This window comes from Homalodisca vitripennis, unplaced genomic scaffold (genome assembly GCF_021130785.1).
Source record: "Homalodisca vitripennis isolate AUS2020 unplaced genomic scaffold, UT_GWSS_2.1 ScUCBcl_4708;HRSCAF=11055, whole genome shotgun sequence".
NCBI lineage: Eukaryota > Metazoa > Arthropoda > Insecta > Hemiptera > Cicadellidae > Homalodisca > Homalodisca vitripennis.
In genome coordinates this window covers 40,866-58,200 of record NW_025780841.1, presented here as the reverse complement: position 1 = coordinate 58,200, position 17,335 = coordinate 40,866, and the positions used below count along the sequence as shown (strand labels likewise).

Sequence of the window (17,335 nt, the reverse complement as noted above, 5' to 3'; positions counted from 1 at the left end):
TTGGTTGAGAGTTTGGGTTTGGGAGAGCTGGCTCCTGAGTTCAGGCCACCCCTCATTTTCACTCCTGTAACAAACAAAATTAAGTCCTTGACATGAGAAACATCAATTCAATTTTAATAAATGTTCTCTTTCTATTGATCTTGATAATTTTTTCTATGGTTTGGTAAAATTTATACTCTTGACATTCGGTCAGGACCTATGAACTACTTACTAATACAAAATTAATTTCAAAGATCATAACAAAAGAACAACAATATGTAAAAGAAATTAAAATTACTATAAAATTGTTGTTATGAAAAATATAGGTGTTTTAATTTTTTAATCAATTAAAAACTTTTTTTAGGATAAGGAAAACTAAAAATGTTTCACAGAGAAAGTTTATGTAAAAGAAATTATTTGCCAATTTTCTTACAAAGGAACAAGAAACTTCTAACTCATGTTTGGTAGATCATACATTAGTTTTTAATCACAGTTTATTTTTAATTACAGGAATCGGACTCAATGAAACAATGAATTCAACATTAATGTTCCTAATAATTACATGAACAATTGATTAACATGTATAAATTGTTGTTTTACACTATTTATAAATTATTTCTATGTTAAACTTAATTTAGCTAAAACATCAATTTTACATTACGTTGTGATCAAATGCAGAATTGCCTCATGAAATATCAATTGACATGGATCCATGATATTCTTTTCAATGATAAAAATATTCAATGCAATAAAACAAGGATAATTCCTACTGTTCTCCCGGTTCCTTGAAATTTGTAATATGAATAACGTTAATAAAATGTGGCAGTTTAGATGATTATTTTTTTAATAATTCAAAATTTTGTCCGTCATACATAATTTTTTGAACTAGAATTCCTAAAAGTAAATGAGCAAGCATTTACAATGTATCATCTAATACTGCAGACAACTGACTATGGCACATGCCGTTGCTGTAATGACTTGAGTTGAGTGAGTCACTCTGATTTCTGTTACATTGCCAATAAGTTAGAATATCCCCATATCCTGTAGCTGTGACAGTCAGCATCATATCACCTACTGTAACACATAACTCCTCCACCTACAATGTCTTTGAATAGAAATAATTGGTGAGTTGTCTACAATTCACTAACATTCGAATGACAGTCATCCAGGACCATTTTCTTTTTTAGATTATAATTTGAGTCAGTAATCCAGTTGTTTCATATAGATATCCATTTTAGGAGGGTAAACGATCGTCACGACTGATGAAATCGTCCTACTGCACTATAAGGGTTAACTTCCTGTACTATAGTTAGTGAGATATTGACACCATTTACATAATTAGTGACTTAACACATAACTCACTGAGTTCTAGAACTGATCGCCCTTTACAAGTATAACCATTCTATTAACAGATAAACATGCCATGTGGTATTTGTAAGGGTTAATACAGTTTACTATAGTTAGTGAAATATAGGACGAAGTGAATAAAAAGTAGTCCTTACTTCGTTATGCTGATTTTGAGCAATTACTAAAGCACTACCAAAGATTAGTACTTGCTTCACATTTCCCGGAAGTCGCAGTATTTGCTCCAGATTCACATGGATAAAACTTAACAGCTACTACCTTTATGTAGTACCTGATTTATATTTGTGGAGCGTCTGGCGTAACAGACGCTCCACAAACAGTTTGGCATTCAGATTCAGATTCAGAAATTCTTTATTCATAAAACAAATGCACAGATTGTACAATGAATAGCGTCAATCATAGTTAATAAAAAAATTATCTAATTATCAACTTATAAAATATTAACTAACATAAGCATTAGTACTAGGATTACTATTATAATTTGTAAGTGTATTTCATGCACAGTTGCTAGAATAAACATTCATTCATTATAAGTTATGGTAATAAATAGTTATCTTATACATATAAACAGACACATACATACATAAATACATATACACAGACACATATACACGTAAATACATATAGACATGTTGAGCTAAACCAGTCAATTAGCCCTTTCAAAAAATTCTTGGAATGAATATATAGGTCTATTTAGTAGATATTCTTTAAGTTTAGTTTTGAAATTATTTGTCTTGTAGTTAGTTTTCAACTCAATTGGTAAATGATTTAGAAACTTTTTACCCATGTACGAGGTTTTCTTTTTATAAAATTTCCAAGTGATGAGAATCATTAGATATATTGAACCGTGTATTATATTGATGTTTTTCTTTCTGTTAAAGCAAGATTGCAGAAATGCACAACGTAATTTATAGTTTCAAATATGTATAGATTGTAGACAGTAAGTATTTGGAGTTCCCTAAAAATATGCTTAACTGAATCTCTCCTCTTTAATCTCTTTATAATTCTAATAGCGTGCTTTTGTTTAACTAGAATTTTGTATAAATTATGTGATGTGGTAGCTCCATAGATAGCTATACCATAAGCAATGTGGGAATTAATGAGAGCATAATAAATTGATTTTAGAGATTCTACACTGCAAACCTTAGCCAATTGTCTCAGTGCATATAGACCACTGGAAATTTTATTTAAAACATAGTCCACATGTTCATTCCAACTTAAGTTTTTATCTATAATCAATCCTAAAAATTTTGTGCTGTAGGCATTTAGCAATTGTTCTTCCTCAATGAAAATGTTGAGTTGAACCCTGTTTAGAGCTTGTTTTGTGGAAAAAGAGATAAAATTTGATTTGTTTGAGTTTAATAAAAGGGTTTTACTTATCAAGAAGTCTTTTATCATAGATAGACCTATAAAAGCGGACATCTCAACACTTTTTCCTGAGATAACCACATTTGTGTCATCAGCATATAAACAGACAGCAGAGCTTTCTCCAACCAATAAAGGCAACTCATTTATATAACAAAGAAAAAGAAGTGGACCTAATATTGATCCTTGTGGGACTCCATGCTTTACTGTTCTTAGTTTTTGAATTGAATTTGTTTTGAAAACAATATCGAGTACTGTTTGAAACATGCTCTATTTCAACGTATTGCATCCTATTTTGAAGGTAAGAACTAAACCATGCAAGTTCCTTTCCCATAACACCCAACATTTTAAGAGTACTTATTAATTTACAATGTGACACACTGTCAAATGCTCTGGTCAAGTCCAGAAATACTCCAATCACGTGTTCTCCCTTATCCACTGAATTGATTATTGAATCAATAAACTCGATAACCGGCGGTAATTGTAGATCGTCCAGATCGAAAACCGTGTCGTTGACTGTTTAAGAAATTGTTAGATTCCAGATAATTTAAAAATTGGTTATAAACAACTTTTTCATATATTTTTTGATAAAACTGGGAGGAGAGACACTGGCCTATAACAGGCAGGATCATTTGGATCTCCCTTTTTAAAAATAGGAATTACTTTAGCTATTTTTAGCTTATCTGGAAAAATTCCTGATATCAAAGAAGAATTAACCAAATGTATTAAGGGTCTTAATATTAGTGGACAAGACTGCTTTAGAACAATAATTGAAATTTCATCAAATCCTGACGAATATTTTGTTTTCAAATGATGAAATTATGCTTTTTATGTCAACTTCATTTACTGGTTTAAATTTAAAAATAGTTGAAATTTGGTTTGAGTGCTGAAATTCAATATTGCTTTCATGGTTGATGGAGGAAATGCTCGGGAAGTATTAAGCTATCAACTGCTTCAACAAAAAAATTATTAAAAATATTAGCAACCAAGATTGGGTCTGTCAATATTTTACCGTCCACTGCAAGTGATATGTTTGATATTGAAAGCTTCTGTTTACCGACTTCATAATTAATTAAATTCCAAGTAGTTTTAACTTTATTAGGCGCTTTAGAAATTTTTTACGATCATAATAACTCTTCTTTTGCAAGGCAATAGACTGGTTCAACTCTTTTTTCATATTTTTAATGGTTGATTTAATATTATTATTTTTAGTAATTCTAAATTCATGCTCTAATTTAACTATTTCTTTTCTTCTACATTAATTCAGCTCTTCAGATGCCCATTTATTACTTTCCATTAATTTCTTAGAGGTAAATACTTTAGGAAAGTTTACATCAAAGTAGTAACAAAACAAATTGCTAAAAACATCATACTTGTGAATTACAGATGCCTGGAAAACTTCACACCAGTTTAACTGAGACAATTGTCTTAAAAACACATTATAATTATTAGCTGTGAATTTTCTAGTTAATTTTCTTAAAACCAGATTCTTTTGATTTGTTATTCCAAAAATTTCCAGCAACTGTGCATCATGATCAGACAATTGAGTTATAATTCCATATGTATTTAAATACTCTTTTCTTATATTAGTTATGAAGTTATCTATTGCTGTTTGTGACTTATTTGAAGTTCTTGTTGGAAAATCTACAGTGTAAATCATATTATAAACCCTAAGAATATTAACAAACTGTTCATATATGGAACTATCCACATTTAGAACATTTATATTTAGATCACCAGTTATAATTACATTTTCATACTTGTTATTTAATATCTCCAATAATAACTCAAACTTAGCCAAAAAGGAGTCCTCATAACAATGTTTAGGGCCCCTGTAAACACAAGCAAATGTGAATGAATAATTATCTATTTTAATCTCCGAAACAAAACATTCAAATTCTTTTTCAATTAATAATGACTGGATTGCCGGTAAATTGACACTTTTTGAAGTCAAATTTCTGTGTACTAGAATGACAACACCACCTCCAGTGCTTAAGCATCTTGCAAAATGAGAGGATTTAAAGTAGTTTGGTATATTTAAAAGTATTAATTCAGCATCTGACATATTATGTTCTGTAAGTGCTATGATATCAGGTTTAATTTATTGATGTTCATGCACATTCATGATCGTAAGTTATACCATAAACTGCGGCATGTCACTGATTAACAATTTCTATGGTTTGAGGAAGAACATGTTCATTTTTTAACTGCTAAGTTTCTGCCTGAAAGTCGCTGATAGACACAAAAGAATCTTTTAACAAAAAAAATGGAAACTATTTATGTGCTGTCGCTAATCAAGGATTTTAATTTGGAGTGGTTGAAGATGTTGGAGTCCAAGTTTTTATTTTTTTGGAAGCTATTACACTTGGGAGATTTTGACTTTTTAATGAGTTTCAATGACTGGATATTCTGTAAAAAGACGAACAGAGTTTTTTTCACAGAGCTTTCCCAGTGAACCATACAGCTTCTTAACTATCGAAAGGTGATTTGAGCGGTGCGTGTCATCGAGCAATACACGCTTAACTAATCGCGTGACTTGGAGAGAGAACCAGGAGTCCACAAAAGTAAAGTAATTACTACCATGTAGTAGATGTTAAGAGAAGTAACAACTACGATCTGTTCTGGACATCCTGTAGTATTGACTACCTAGCGATAGCAGTTACTCACTCCGTTAAAAAAATTCCAGCATTTCATAGTAGTTGCTAGAACTATTTATTACTTTTTATTCACTTCACCCACTGACATGTAAAACATCATTTACTATAATTAGTGAGGTAATAACATAAAACCCATTGAGTGCCAGAACCATTCATCTTATACAAGTACATCCATTCTACTAAGAGATATCATCGGCATGTGGTGTAGCAAGAGTTTTACTATAGTATAAGGGAGGAGTACGTGTTGCGTAGAAGGATTTGCTAAAAGTCTACGGATGAAATTATTCTCGAGATTAAGCTATCATGTGAACAGCCATAGGTTACTTAAACGCTCAGCCAAATTCCACAGAAAGACACGCCTATCACCAAACACGATGTTGCCTTTATAGAGACCTTTGTTCCTCTCAATCATGAACACTGTAAAATGGGTACCCAATGCACCTTATATGACTAGTTCCACTTAAAAAATCATAGGGCCCTATCATATTACATCACAAGTCCTTTCACTAAGAAAACTATGAATTTAGACTTTTGGAGTTCCTCTACATTTCAGGTCTAAAATAGTTCGTGTTACTGGAATCATGGGAGCTTTTCAAACGAAAACAAGGAATTTTGCATAGAGATTTTGGGTGAAGCCGCGGATATGTGCTAGTTATAAATAAATCCACATTTGGTCTCATATATTTCACCTCGCTACGTGAGGCAGAAGAAAAGGCAAATTAATATTCTTCATCTTTATCCGAAATAGTTCATATCAGCAATATAGGACCTGTAAAGGTCCACATTGCAACTACACTTCAATTTGGTCCTTCGCATGACCCGCTACCAACTTAGGACAATAATCATTAAAAATTGCATCTGATAAATAGTAAATAATAAAGTTATGACATTTTTTAATAATTGTAAAAACAAATACCTAAATAAAATTAAAGTATATTTGGAAAACTTCTCTAAAAATACTGTAGGCATTTATAACTAATATTAATAAAAAAAGTCAGGCACTCAAGGGGTTAACTGTCATGCAAATCATGCCTGCATCTAAATTAGGTGCACCAAATAACTTACAGGTTAAGTGATAATGGATCATAAGAATACATTATTTAGATTATACAAAGTATAAAAATTCATTAAAAAAACACATACAGTTTAAAAGTGGTTTGTAATATTTCAAACTTGTATAAGAGTTCAGAGTTTTAAGCCAAACAAGAAGATAATATTATATTGTATTAATATTAACTTGATAAAAAAAGCAAAATAAGATACTAGATTATTTCTATCATCCCACTTCATCACGTAGAAAAAGGAGAGAACAATAACTGAAAGAAGAGGTCTCATAGCATTACGAGATTGAAGTAAAAATGATCTTGCTTGCATTTGTTTGTACAATAAGTCCAATTATAAATTAAACATTATTACGATGATAATTATAATTACTATTACAATACATAACTTTGGTAAATGACAGAACATTTCAAAATTACATTAAAATTTCTTAAACCGAATTGAAAACCTTGTACAGCATAAATAATACAATATATTAATAGAACCAATAAAACTTTAACAAAGTAAGTCATCATTTTTATTAGTTAAAAAAATACACTTACCATATGCATCACTGACAAAATATTCTTCTTCTTCATCATCACCATCCTCAGGTGCGTCTAGGAGAGGAGTGAAGGCATATCTAACATAAAATGTTTTTATAAACAAAAGAAAACTAACCTTAGTAAAATTTAGAGAGGAAAAGAGGCAAAATAATTTCATTTTGTAACTGTGAATATAATTTTTTCCTAGAATTTTACGCCAATTAACTCAATTCTGGAATTTAAAAAATCACACAAAGGTAATTTTACAAAGAATTTGCCTTATAATGCAATATGTACTATTACATTATGTGATCAATTATCTTCATTCTTTTTATATATAATGTTCAAATAACAAAAAATCTTATAAAATACAATGTATATAATAAGTTTTGACTACCTATTTGGACTGTTATAACAAAAGTTTGGCATGATTTGTGATTTTTCATGGAGCATCAAAGGACATGGTATTTGATGTTGACCAATGATAATTCAAGATTTTTGTAAGACAATAAATACTCAAATGGGTTTTAAATACACACTTATTCATTTTGTAATACACAAACTGCCACACATTTGATAGTTAATAAAGGTCTTGCCACCTAAACAGGATTTCTAATAAATTTTATAAAACAGTTATTCTTGTGAAATAAGTGTAAAATGCATGCGTTTTGAGTTATTTTACACAAACATTTTTAAATGGCTGTAATATTGAAATGGATAGCTGTAAAAATTTCACTATCCACTTTTTAAATAGACATTATTCATGTCAATATCTACACAAAATTTGGTTAAGTGTGTGTGTGTGTGTGTGTGTGTTTAAATAAAATATGTTTTAATGAAAAACACATACATACTTGCACACAGAATACCACAAACATAAAAATTCAACCAGTTTATCAGTTTACATAACATTTAGTACACCTGTATAACAATGATTTTTTGTCTCATATCAGTATGCATATAACAGTTTTACCACATTATCTATATATATATATATATATATATAGTTAGTACAACCTCATTTATCAGGATTAAATAGGGCGGAGAACTATTCCAGATAAACCAGAAATACAGCAAAGACACAATAAATTACAGATTAAAGGAGTTTAATCCTTACAAATTATAACACTAAAAGAGTATATTTATAATTTATATACCCTACAAACTACTAACCATTAATGTTTTGCTCAACAATTTAACTTATTTTCAGTGGATACTCAAAATCCATGTTTTTCTAAGATAATCCAGACTTTCCTATCTTTATCTAAATCCAGAATTTCTATCCATTATTTTGTAATTTCCAAAAAGTATAAGGTGGTGATTGGTTTTCATCTTCCAATGACCAACACATATCTCAAAAATGCTTGATATACTGTTTAAAAAGAATATGTCTACGACTTCCTTGCTATTCAAAAACAAATATGTTTGGCAAAAGCTGTGGGTAAAACAGCTAGTTAAAACATGTATTATTTTTCCAGTTAGCTGATTTTAAGTCAAAGTTATAAAATACAAAAAAAGTCTGACCTCTGGTTGTTGTTGGTCGGCCTCCAGAGGATCATGATTACCAGAAGGATGACTGAAAACAGAAGCTTCCAGTACGCATCATCTATCCACAGCTCTTTCCAAGCCTGTAACACAAAAATACCAGAGGATCATGATTACCAGAAGGATGACTGAAAACAGGAGCTTCCAGTACGCATCATCTATCCACAGCTCTTTCCAAGCCTGTAACACAAAAATACCAGAGGATCATGATTACCAGAAGGATGACTGAAAACAGAAGCTTCCAGTACGCATCATCTATCCACAGCTCTTTCCAAGCCTGTAACACAAAAATACCAGAGGATCATGATTACCAGAAGGATGACTGAAAACAGGAGCTTCCAGTACGCATCATCTATCCACAGCTCTTTCCAAGCCTGTAACACAAAAATACCAGAGGATCATGATTACCAGAAGGATGACTGAAAACAGAAGCTTCCAGTACGCATCATCTATCCACAGCTATTTCCAAGCCTGTAACACAAAAATACCAGAGGATCATGATTACCAGAAGGATGACTGAAAACAGAAGCTTCCAGTACGCATCATATATACACAAATCTTTCAAAGCCTGTAACACAAATATCTCGCAGTTAATTCATTGGCTTAAGAGGACAAGTAAACATTTCTAGTTCATTTAAATTATGATATAATTCTAAATTGGTAATATTTATATGATTTTGTCTGATATAAAGTTTTGAAATGTGTACCAGTCTGTTTTCAATATTGTAATTCTCAATAATGATGATAATAATTTATAATACTGCATTTTACTAAACATGTTTAAATAGAGTATTTCCTATACAATTCAATCATTCTCATATTCTACAATGACCATATTAGTTTACATTATTGGTATCAATCACATGGCAGTTGCTTTTACAAAAAAATACAGTCAACAGCATATTCACGAGAGCATTTCACAGCATCAGTCATGAATTGTGACTACTTTTTTTTCCTCCTTTATTACATGAACATGAAGTACAGTAATAGTGTCATACAAAATTCTAAATGTCATACAAGTAAAAATGGTCACATATTTTATGTCATTCAATATTAGTGCAGTTCTTTCTCAGCTTGGCGTTGTCAGGAACTCTTCAAGGGTGTATATTGGTCTTTTCACTAGGTAGTCTTGAAGTCCTTTCTTGAGTCGATTTCCTGATAAGTTTTCTGGGAGCATATTTTTGAGTTTTCTACCAATGTATGATGGTTTTTTACCAAAAAGAGCAGTGCGGTGTTGAGGCAATATGTATCTGGAAGCATTACGGTATGGTAGGTGTGGACGTCACTGTTGGTATGGAGGTTTCAAACTTAAGTTTCAAAACTAAGGCATAGCTGAAAGTCTCCTGGCTTAACTACTAAATCACACACTCTAACATTAAAATTTGGAGGTGCAATGAGTAAACGCTGAAAGACCAGCCAATTCTGGAGTCACACTAGGATTTCACCTGGGACCAATTTTATTTACCATATTGTAGATGATATTAATGAAGAACTCTCCAATTTGCTGAAGACATCAAAGCGTGTCCAGAATAAATATTTTCACACTAAAAAAATATGTTTGTAATTTAATTCAAAATGTGAATTCCTACCCATTATTTTTTTTACTTTCAAAAAGTTAAAAAGCACTCACTGTGAAGCAGCTCACGAGGTAATGAGCCTTGATGGAGTACAGCATGAAGATGACGGATGCAATCACTGCGAAGATGAGAGTGTTCGTGAAATGTCTGTACAGGTTCAACTTCACCAAGTTCCTGCAATAACACAATGAAGGCAATGGAAAATATTAAAAATTCAACTTTATGCTATTTACAGAATTTATTGCAAGCAAAATCTCGAAAACATTGATAATGTACAACTTTTCTACTCTTCTTTCCCACAGGATGGATCTCAAATGCAATTATATAAAAATGCTTGCAGAGGATGGACTTAAAACAGAATATTCAATAGAGTTAAGTTAACATTATAAAACAAAACTACTTACACAAAAACTTTAAATTCTATATTTTTAAGGTTGACGCTTGCAGTTTGAAACAAATAGGTAGTAGTGTGACACAAATGACTGGAATATAATTGGGTAAACTGACTGGTTTATGCTTTCTAGTATGCTGAACTAATTGTAGTTACCATCTTCCGGCATAAGTTTGATGTTATTATGTGTAGTAAATCCCTTTCTTTGCTGTTCTCTTTAGGTCGAAGAACTTGATATCAATTGTGTAGTTACAAAATATTACATCTTTTTGAAATATTGACCAATTTTGATTAGTTTTGTTTTCAGTTTAAAACATTGGAATTTTTTATTTAATTTTGCCCACTAAAAATACAGCAAAAGTGGCTTCTTTGTATTTATATACATATTCCACAAACAAATTGAGGATATTTCAGTTTAGTCAGTATACAATCATTTAAGTATTTAAGTGATTAGGTGTTTCTGACACTGCTATACATTGTAAAGATGTTCTGGCAATAAAGAACTTGAATTTGAAAATTTTATAACTACATATCCTTTGTTACACAACAATATAGTACATAGAGTGAGTTAAGTGCAATGTAAATTTACACAAAATATTGTCTTGAATTACAGCAAGTGGGTCACCTAAGTAATTTGTGTTAAAGCTACTAGTAGCGTTTTAGCTTTTTGGATCCAAACTGGGTGCAGAACCTAAAAAAACTAGTTGGCTCGAAATTTTCTAATACTTTGTTTGAAGTTTGTTTTTGACGATGGAAGGATTCCGGACATTTGCCATTGTTCAGTGATACAAAAAATCAATAACACTACGTTTTGAGATCATCAATCTGATCACAACGATCTGGTATTATTTGTTTATTTTAACCTAGTTTGTATTTTATGTATTAGATTAATTATTTACCTGGAGAAGAGATCTAATTGCAGATCTCAAAACATAGTGTATATAAATACAAATAAATAATTACTGATTTTTTTGTATCAGTGAACAATCACAAATGTCTGGAAAAATCCTGTTTCCTTCATTTTGTAATACAATGTATACAGCTCATTTTGTGTCCAAAAAATAGTTCATGGAAAATATTCAATGCTTCCATTACACAACACTGATATGGATTGTGAATTTTTATGCAAATTTCGTGATATTGATAATTTTTAATAATAATCTTTGGATTTGGCAACAAAAATGTTGTTTCTATTTGCTTAAGTGGTAAAAATAAAGAAAATAATATAAAATAAAGAATGTGCTATCTTAACATCTAAGAGTACTCTTGAATACATCTATTGATATTGTCGTTGCCCCATACAATTTCTAACAAAACTATAAGTATCTCTTCGCTATATATGTCAGTCACCTTCTCAAGCGAAGCGTGCGTGTGGTCTGAACGAGACTGGTGAATATCCACCAACAGATTGCACTGTCGAGAACAGCAAGGGGAACACTGGCAACCAACATCTGATTGGCCGGGTCCGACTTGGGCTTCATAACCCTCAGGTACGCCTCTGAGGCGGCCAGCAGGAAATAAAGGATGCCTGTAGCCACGGTGCGATGCAGCATGGGTCCCAGCCGAGGCCTGTAACAAACCACAAGCAAACTTTAACCATTCTCCAGGGGAGGGGGATCACTTCTGGCTGGTTTACCTTCCAGTTGAACCTACACTGGGTACAGTAAAAACCGATGTGTCACTTAAATCTGGGCAACCTTAAGGTTGTCCAGGAGCGGCACATCACTAACCGCAAATCTCGAGATTCTGGGGTACAAGGGCAATTTGATAGGTCTAGTCTACTGCGGGAGATGACTGTTGGAGTTGGTGGGGCTCCCTAAGTGCCATAAATTTTTGCTAGCCTAGACAAAAGGCCATCCCCTGTCTATTTTGACTGGAGAGGCTGGTTCAGAGCTGGCTTCCCCTACTTCCGAGGAGACATGACTGTGATTAATACCCTAAATCCTTCCTCATGGATCTTGACAGGAGGCGGTCCTACCACAACCTTACACATCAAGAATATTCTGTGTAAGGGTAGCAACGCAAGGTCCTTTTAGGACTATGTACAAATTCAATTGTATGGACAATTTCTAAGCTTCTTGCACTAAGAGAACACAACAAACATTCAATATCTACCTGATAACTAATAAATTCAAGAAAAACTGAAAGTGAGAAATAATTTTAATCATTCCTAATAATTTTTGGGGAGCTATTAATATATATGTAAAAGATCTCTTACTTTTCCCAATGTAATGTTTTTAATATCTTTAAATTACAGAAATAGACAGATACCGTATGTGTTAAAAGGTTTAGGTCATTTAATTTTTACTTTCAAAGATAACAACACTGTCATTTCTTTTTTTACAAAAACTATCAAAACTAAAATATTTTGAATTAGAACCACTTGTTTCATAAATGTTTCAAGAACTGATGCTAATGATAAGGAGGATGGCACTAAAACTATGTTGTAATAATTCTACTCACTTGACAATACCAAAGCCAAGACTGACGATGATAACCAGCATGCGTGCCAGGGTTCGCTTACCACAGCTCACCAGTTCTGCCAATAGTACAGCTCGAGAAGAAGAGACTCCCGTTGTGTTGATGCTCTGATACTGAAATAAAAAATTTTACAATACATTGATAACTGCTAGATTGAGTGCAATCATTTCTTGATATACATTGTAAATCACACTTCAAGGACTTCAGATTCCAAACTGTCCGATTTATATATTTTACATAAAAATCTAAATTTACTAAAATTTACACATGAAATTTATAACCATAAAACACATAATAAAAAAAAATGCTGAAATTGGACAATGTTGGTTAAATAAAACGCTTAACAGCCATGTCAAGGTATCTTTGAAGGTTTATAATTTTGTTGAAAGCCAAATTAACTCGTATCCTTTTGACAGATTTAAAAATAATTTATATTTCTGGCTGTTAGAAAATCCATTTTATAGCTTAAATGAATTTTTCAAAATTAAAAATATGGATTTTGAATGATTATTACATTTTTGTATTCTGTTACAATCACTGATGTGCTGTATAGGCTTCATTATTGTTGGTTTTAAAATTTTGATGTGGCTGTAATAATGAGCTGTATTTATGACTTTAACAACTATGTGCATTTTTGTGGCAAATAAAAATGATGAAATGAAACAATTTTTAAACACCAGTATCTTTGATATGAAATTTTCTTAAATCAAAATAATAAGGATGCTGACATTAAAAATAATGTAACATATATTGTTTGATTTTAATATCACTCTGTAAATAAAAATTGATTATAATATTTTTAAACTGTTCTTCATAGTCAATTTAGTGGAGAGTATTTGAAATCAAGGACTAACTTTTCTGTCCAGTAAATAAACTTCACGATTGTTCTGTCTTGTCTTCAGTGCTAACAATTACATGTATATAAACTTCCTTTAGAAGACCATTTGCTGGATACTACTGCAGGACTGAACTGGTGAAATTTTCACCAATTTACCAGGAGATATTGCCCCTTTCTATACAAAACTTGGTGTTGAATCACCTCTGATAAGAAAAAATCAATCAAGGGTTTTGATTTAACCCTTTGAGTGCTGCAGTGTTGCTAATTTTTACGGTAAAAGTTAATAAAATGCCGGTGTCGCTAATTTTGATGTTTCGTATTTCCATAATATTTTATGTAGTACAAGGTTATTTTTGCCAAATAACCCAATAGCTGTATTCAATAGGTTCCAAACTATCGATACATACGAGTTTTATGTTGTTTCCTTACTCTTTGATCTGTGAAACATATGTTGTTTGGGTACTCTGGTAGCAGGAGGCCACTATTTTTGGATGAGTTTTTCTCAGAGACCAAAATAAATTACAATACTAAAATCATTACGACAATCAATAAAAAAAGAACAACAATTTATTATTCGAAAGTAACAGGTGATTTGTGAATCTAGGCCTGCTTGAATGGTCGCTCGTCTAGGCCTATTTGGAGGCTAGACTCATTGAGTATTTTTGTATTCATTACAAAAGAAGGAAAGTATTAGGAACGTATAATGAAGTTTATTTTGGTCCCCAAGAAGGAAAATTCGTTCAAAATAGTGGGCTGCGATATTACCAAAATAACTACGCAATGATTTTGTTTTCCTATCACGGCGAGTATTGTATTGTGTAACGACATTCTCATGTTGTTTATGTGCCAATAACCAAGCATTTGAGTAAATAAAAACTAAAATAGTATCTTACACAGTGTTTTATCGTATTTCTATACAAAAGTAATATAGTGATTTGAGTTGTTCTAGCAAAAAACTGAGTTTTTGGAGTAAATATAAAATTATTTTGGTATTTACAAAGTTGCTGACACCCATACAAAAGAAATGTAAGCAAGTTATTTGTCTCTACATTTACTAATCATATTTATTTGTGTTATCTTAATGTTTTATTTTATGTATTGTGAAACTTACACTTTTACCATGTAAATTTTAAACTCTGAAAAATTAAGTGCAATTTATAACATTTTGGTAGCAGGCAGCATTTTATTTAAATATAGGTTTTGTTTAGAATTTTATGGCCTTTACCATGGCATAAAGAAAGAAAATCTTAGAAATTACTGTATATACTCAAATTAGCTACAAACTTAATTTTTATAAAAAAGTAAAAACTTTTTTTGTAAAAACTTAAATTTTTATAAGCAATTTTTTTTTGGTAACGATGTCTCATATCCTTCATTTAATTAGAAAAAACAACAACAAAATTATGAAAATCTCTTGGATAGTTATTTTAAACAGCTTTTTACCCAAAAGCTTACAAATATGCACCCACAAAAAACAGCCCGGCACTTTATGCACACGACTTGGAAAAATGCCAGAGCCACTCAAAGGGTTAAAGTTGTGACTTGTAAATTACCTCTGCATAAAACATTGCCTTCTCCAGCATGCCCAGTAGGATGACTCCTCCGATCCAGAACTGGATCCGCAGCAAGTCTCGCCACTGCAGGAATGACACGATCAGCCACGCCAGACCCAGCACCACATACACCAGGCACATGGCACCGTAGAACTGAACAGCCACAGATGATGTTCTTTAGATTTTACATTAAAAATAACACTTTAAACTATTTTCAACATTATTTTTTTTTATTTTTAATAAGAAAACATTTTTTTTTAAACACAACCAGCAGCAGTTTCACAGTGGGTATTTAGATTATCTGATGTGATTGACAAACGCTCACGAGTTTTATAACTACATTGAAATGAAATGGAAATAATCTTTATTCATACGTTGCATATTCGTATACAAAGAATGGCGTCAATGTTAGATATTATACATCTAATAAAACAATCTAATAACAGTTATTTAGCATGATGTACAAGTTATATTGAACAAATTTCACCTGGTTCAGATTTGATATAAAAATATTATACAGCGAAAAGAAATACATTGATGAGTATTACTGATTATATATTATGATTATTAAAATTTATCATTCTTTTAAAAGAAAAATAAGAGAGGTTACTTACCTAAAATTTAAGTAAAAACATCACATACAATAAATAAATAGCAAAACACTTAAAATTATAAAAATATACATTTGTTAACAGTTTATAATAAAATACTGTTTCATCTTGAAAATCCATTCATTTTTGTTACCATTTCATACTTATAGTTGTGTAACTAAACAATCTTTATATTAAAAAGAAAATAATCGTTATTGTTATTCAAAAAATTCACCTTTTGAATATAGAGATTTTAACAACATGTACATTAGGGAATACAATAAAATACATAAATATAAATAGTATCTTACAAAATAAACTGTGGTTTTAATTTTATAATGAAAGCTAGCTAATGTGCATTAACAGTTCATTTATGAAAATCAAGTACAGAAAATGGTAAAGTTGAATAATTTTAAGCGTTGATCTTGTCGACAAACTTGTTTACTGAATAGATTGGATGTTCTGTTAACCAAGTACGTAATCTGTGTTTTACTGTTTCACCTCTCATAAGCTGACAACTTGAATGAATGATGGTTTTTACGTTATAAACAGCTCTTCTGTGTCTTGCAGCTAGAACTTTAGGAGTCCTAATTTATCTATATGGAATACGAAAACTGAAATCACTGTTTTAATTATGAGGTTTATAAATAATTGTTCTCTGCAACTGTCTCAAATATTTGCTAAAGATCCTCCAGCTGATTTCTATATGGTGAGTAACCTATTTAAATTTTTTTGTTTACTAAGGACAATAAAGCTAAGAAACCTCTCATCGCACTTGCTTCCGGAGTGACAGCTTGTTCAGAATTGGGAGTAGGGGTCACCTCTTGTCGAGACCCCATGAGGATAGACAGCAGGCACTATATCTTTCATGTTACCTTAACCCTTTAAGGAGTAATGACGTTCTGGAACGTCACTACATCATTTGTTCATAGGAGTAAGGATGTGAAACATAATACACTCCCAAAATAGTAAGAAAAATTTTTTAATAAAAATCAGATATTATTACTATAAAAAGCTAACATTTACTTTTGTTGAGAAAATACAAAGGCTAAATTTGTTTTTTGTGTGAAAGTGCTCGAAACATGGATATATACACAGTGGCACACCACACTCTTTACATTCAAACGTTGTATCCTTCCTCTTCTTTTCTCTGCTTGAGGAATGAGAACAGACGTAGCACCTCTTTTGTGTCTTCCGGTGTCTGACCTTCTGGGCGTCGGCAGTGGGCGGGGGGAAGTGTCTGCCGGTCAGGCGGAGCGGATGTTGGTCTCTGGTAGCGGCTGGCGGCGGCACGACTCTCGGGCGCCGCGGCTACCAGCCTTCCTTCTCTTGGAGTGTGATGTGTTTCCAATATTTGTCGGATGAGGTTTAGTCTAAAGTCACAAAACCCACTTTTCTTGTTTTGTTT

The 17,335-nt window shown here is 31.7% G+C and overlaps 1 protein-coding gene across 1 annotated transcript in view; it reads right to left on the bottom strand.

Annotated features, from left to right (window-relative positions):
- LOC124373046 (transmembrane protein 87A-like) overlaps positions 1-17,335 on the bottom strand; it is a gene marked incomplete at its 3' end in the record, with an annotated part of 32,154 nt that continues 14,819 nt past the window's right edge. Inside the window, 7 exon segments of the mRNA XM_046831451.1 lie at positions 1-64; positions 6,971-7,050; positions 8,477-8,580; positions 10,128-10,248; positions 11,816-12,034; positions 12,929-13,059; positions 15,338-15,490. Of these exon segments, the coding sequence (XP_046687407.1) occupies positions 1-64; positions 6,971-7,050; positions 8,477-8,580; positions 10,128-10,248; positions 11,816-12,034; positions 12,929-13,059; positions 15,338-15,490 (872 nt within the window).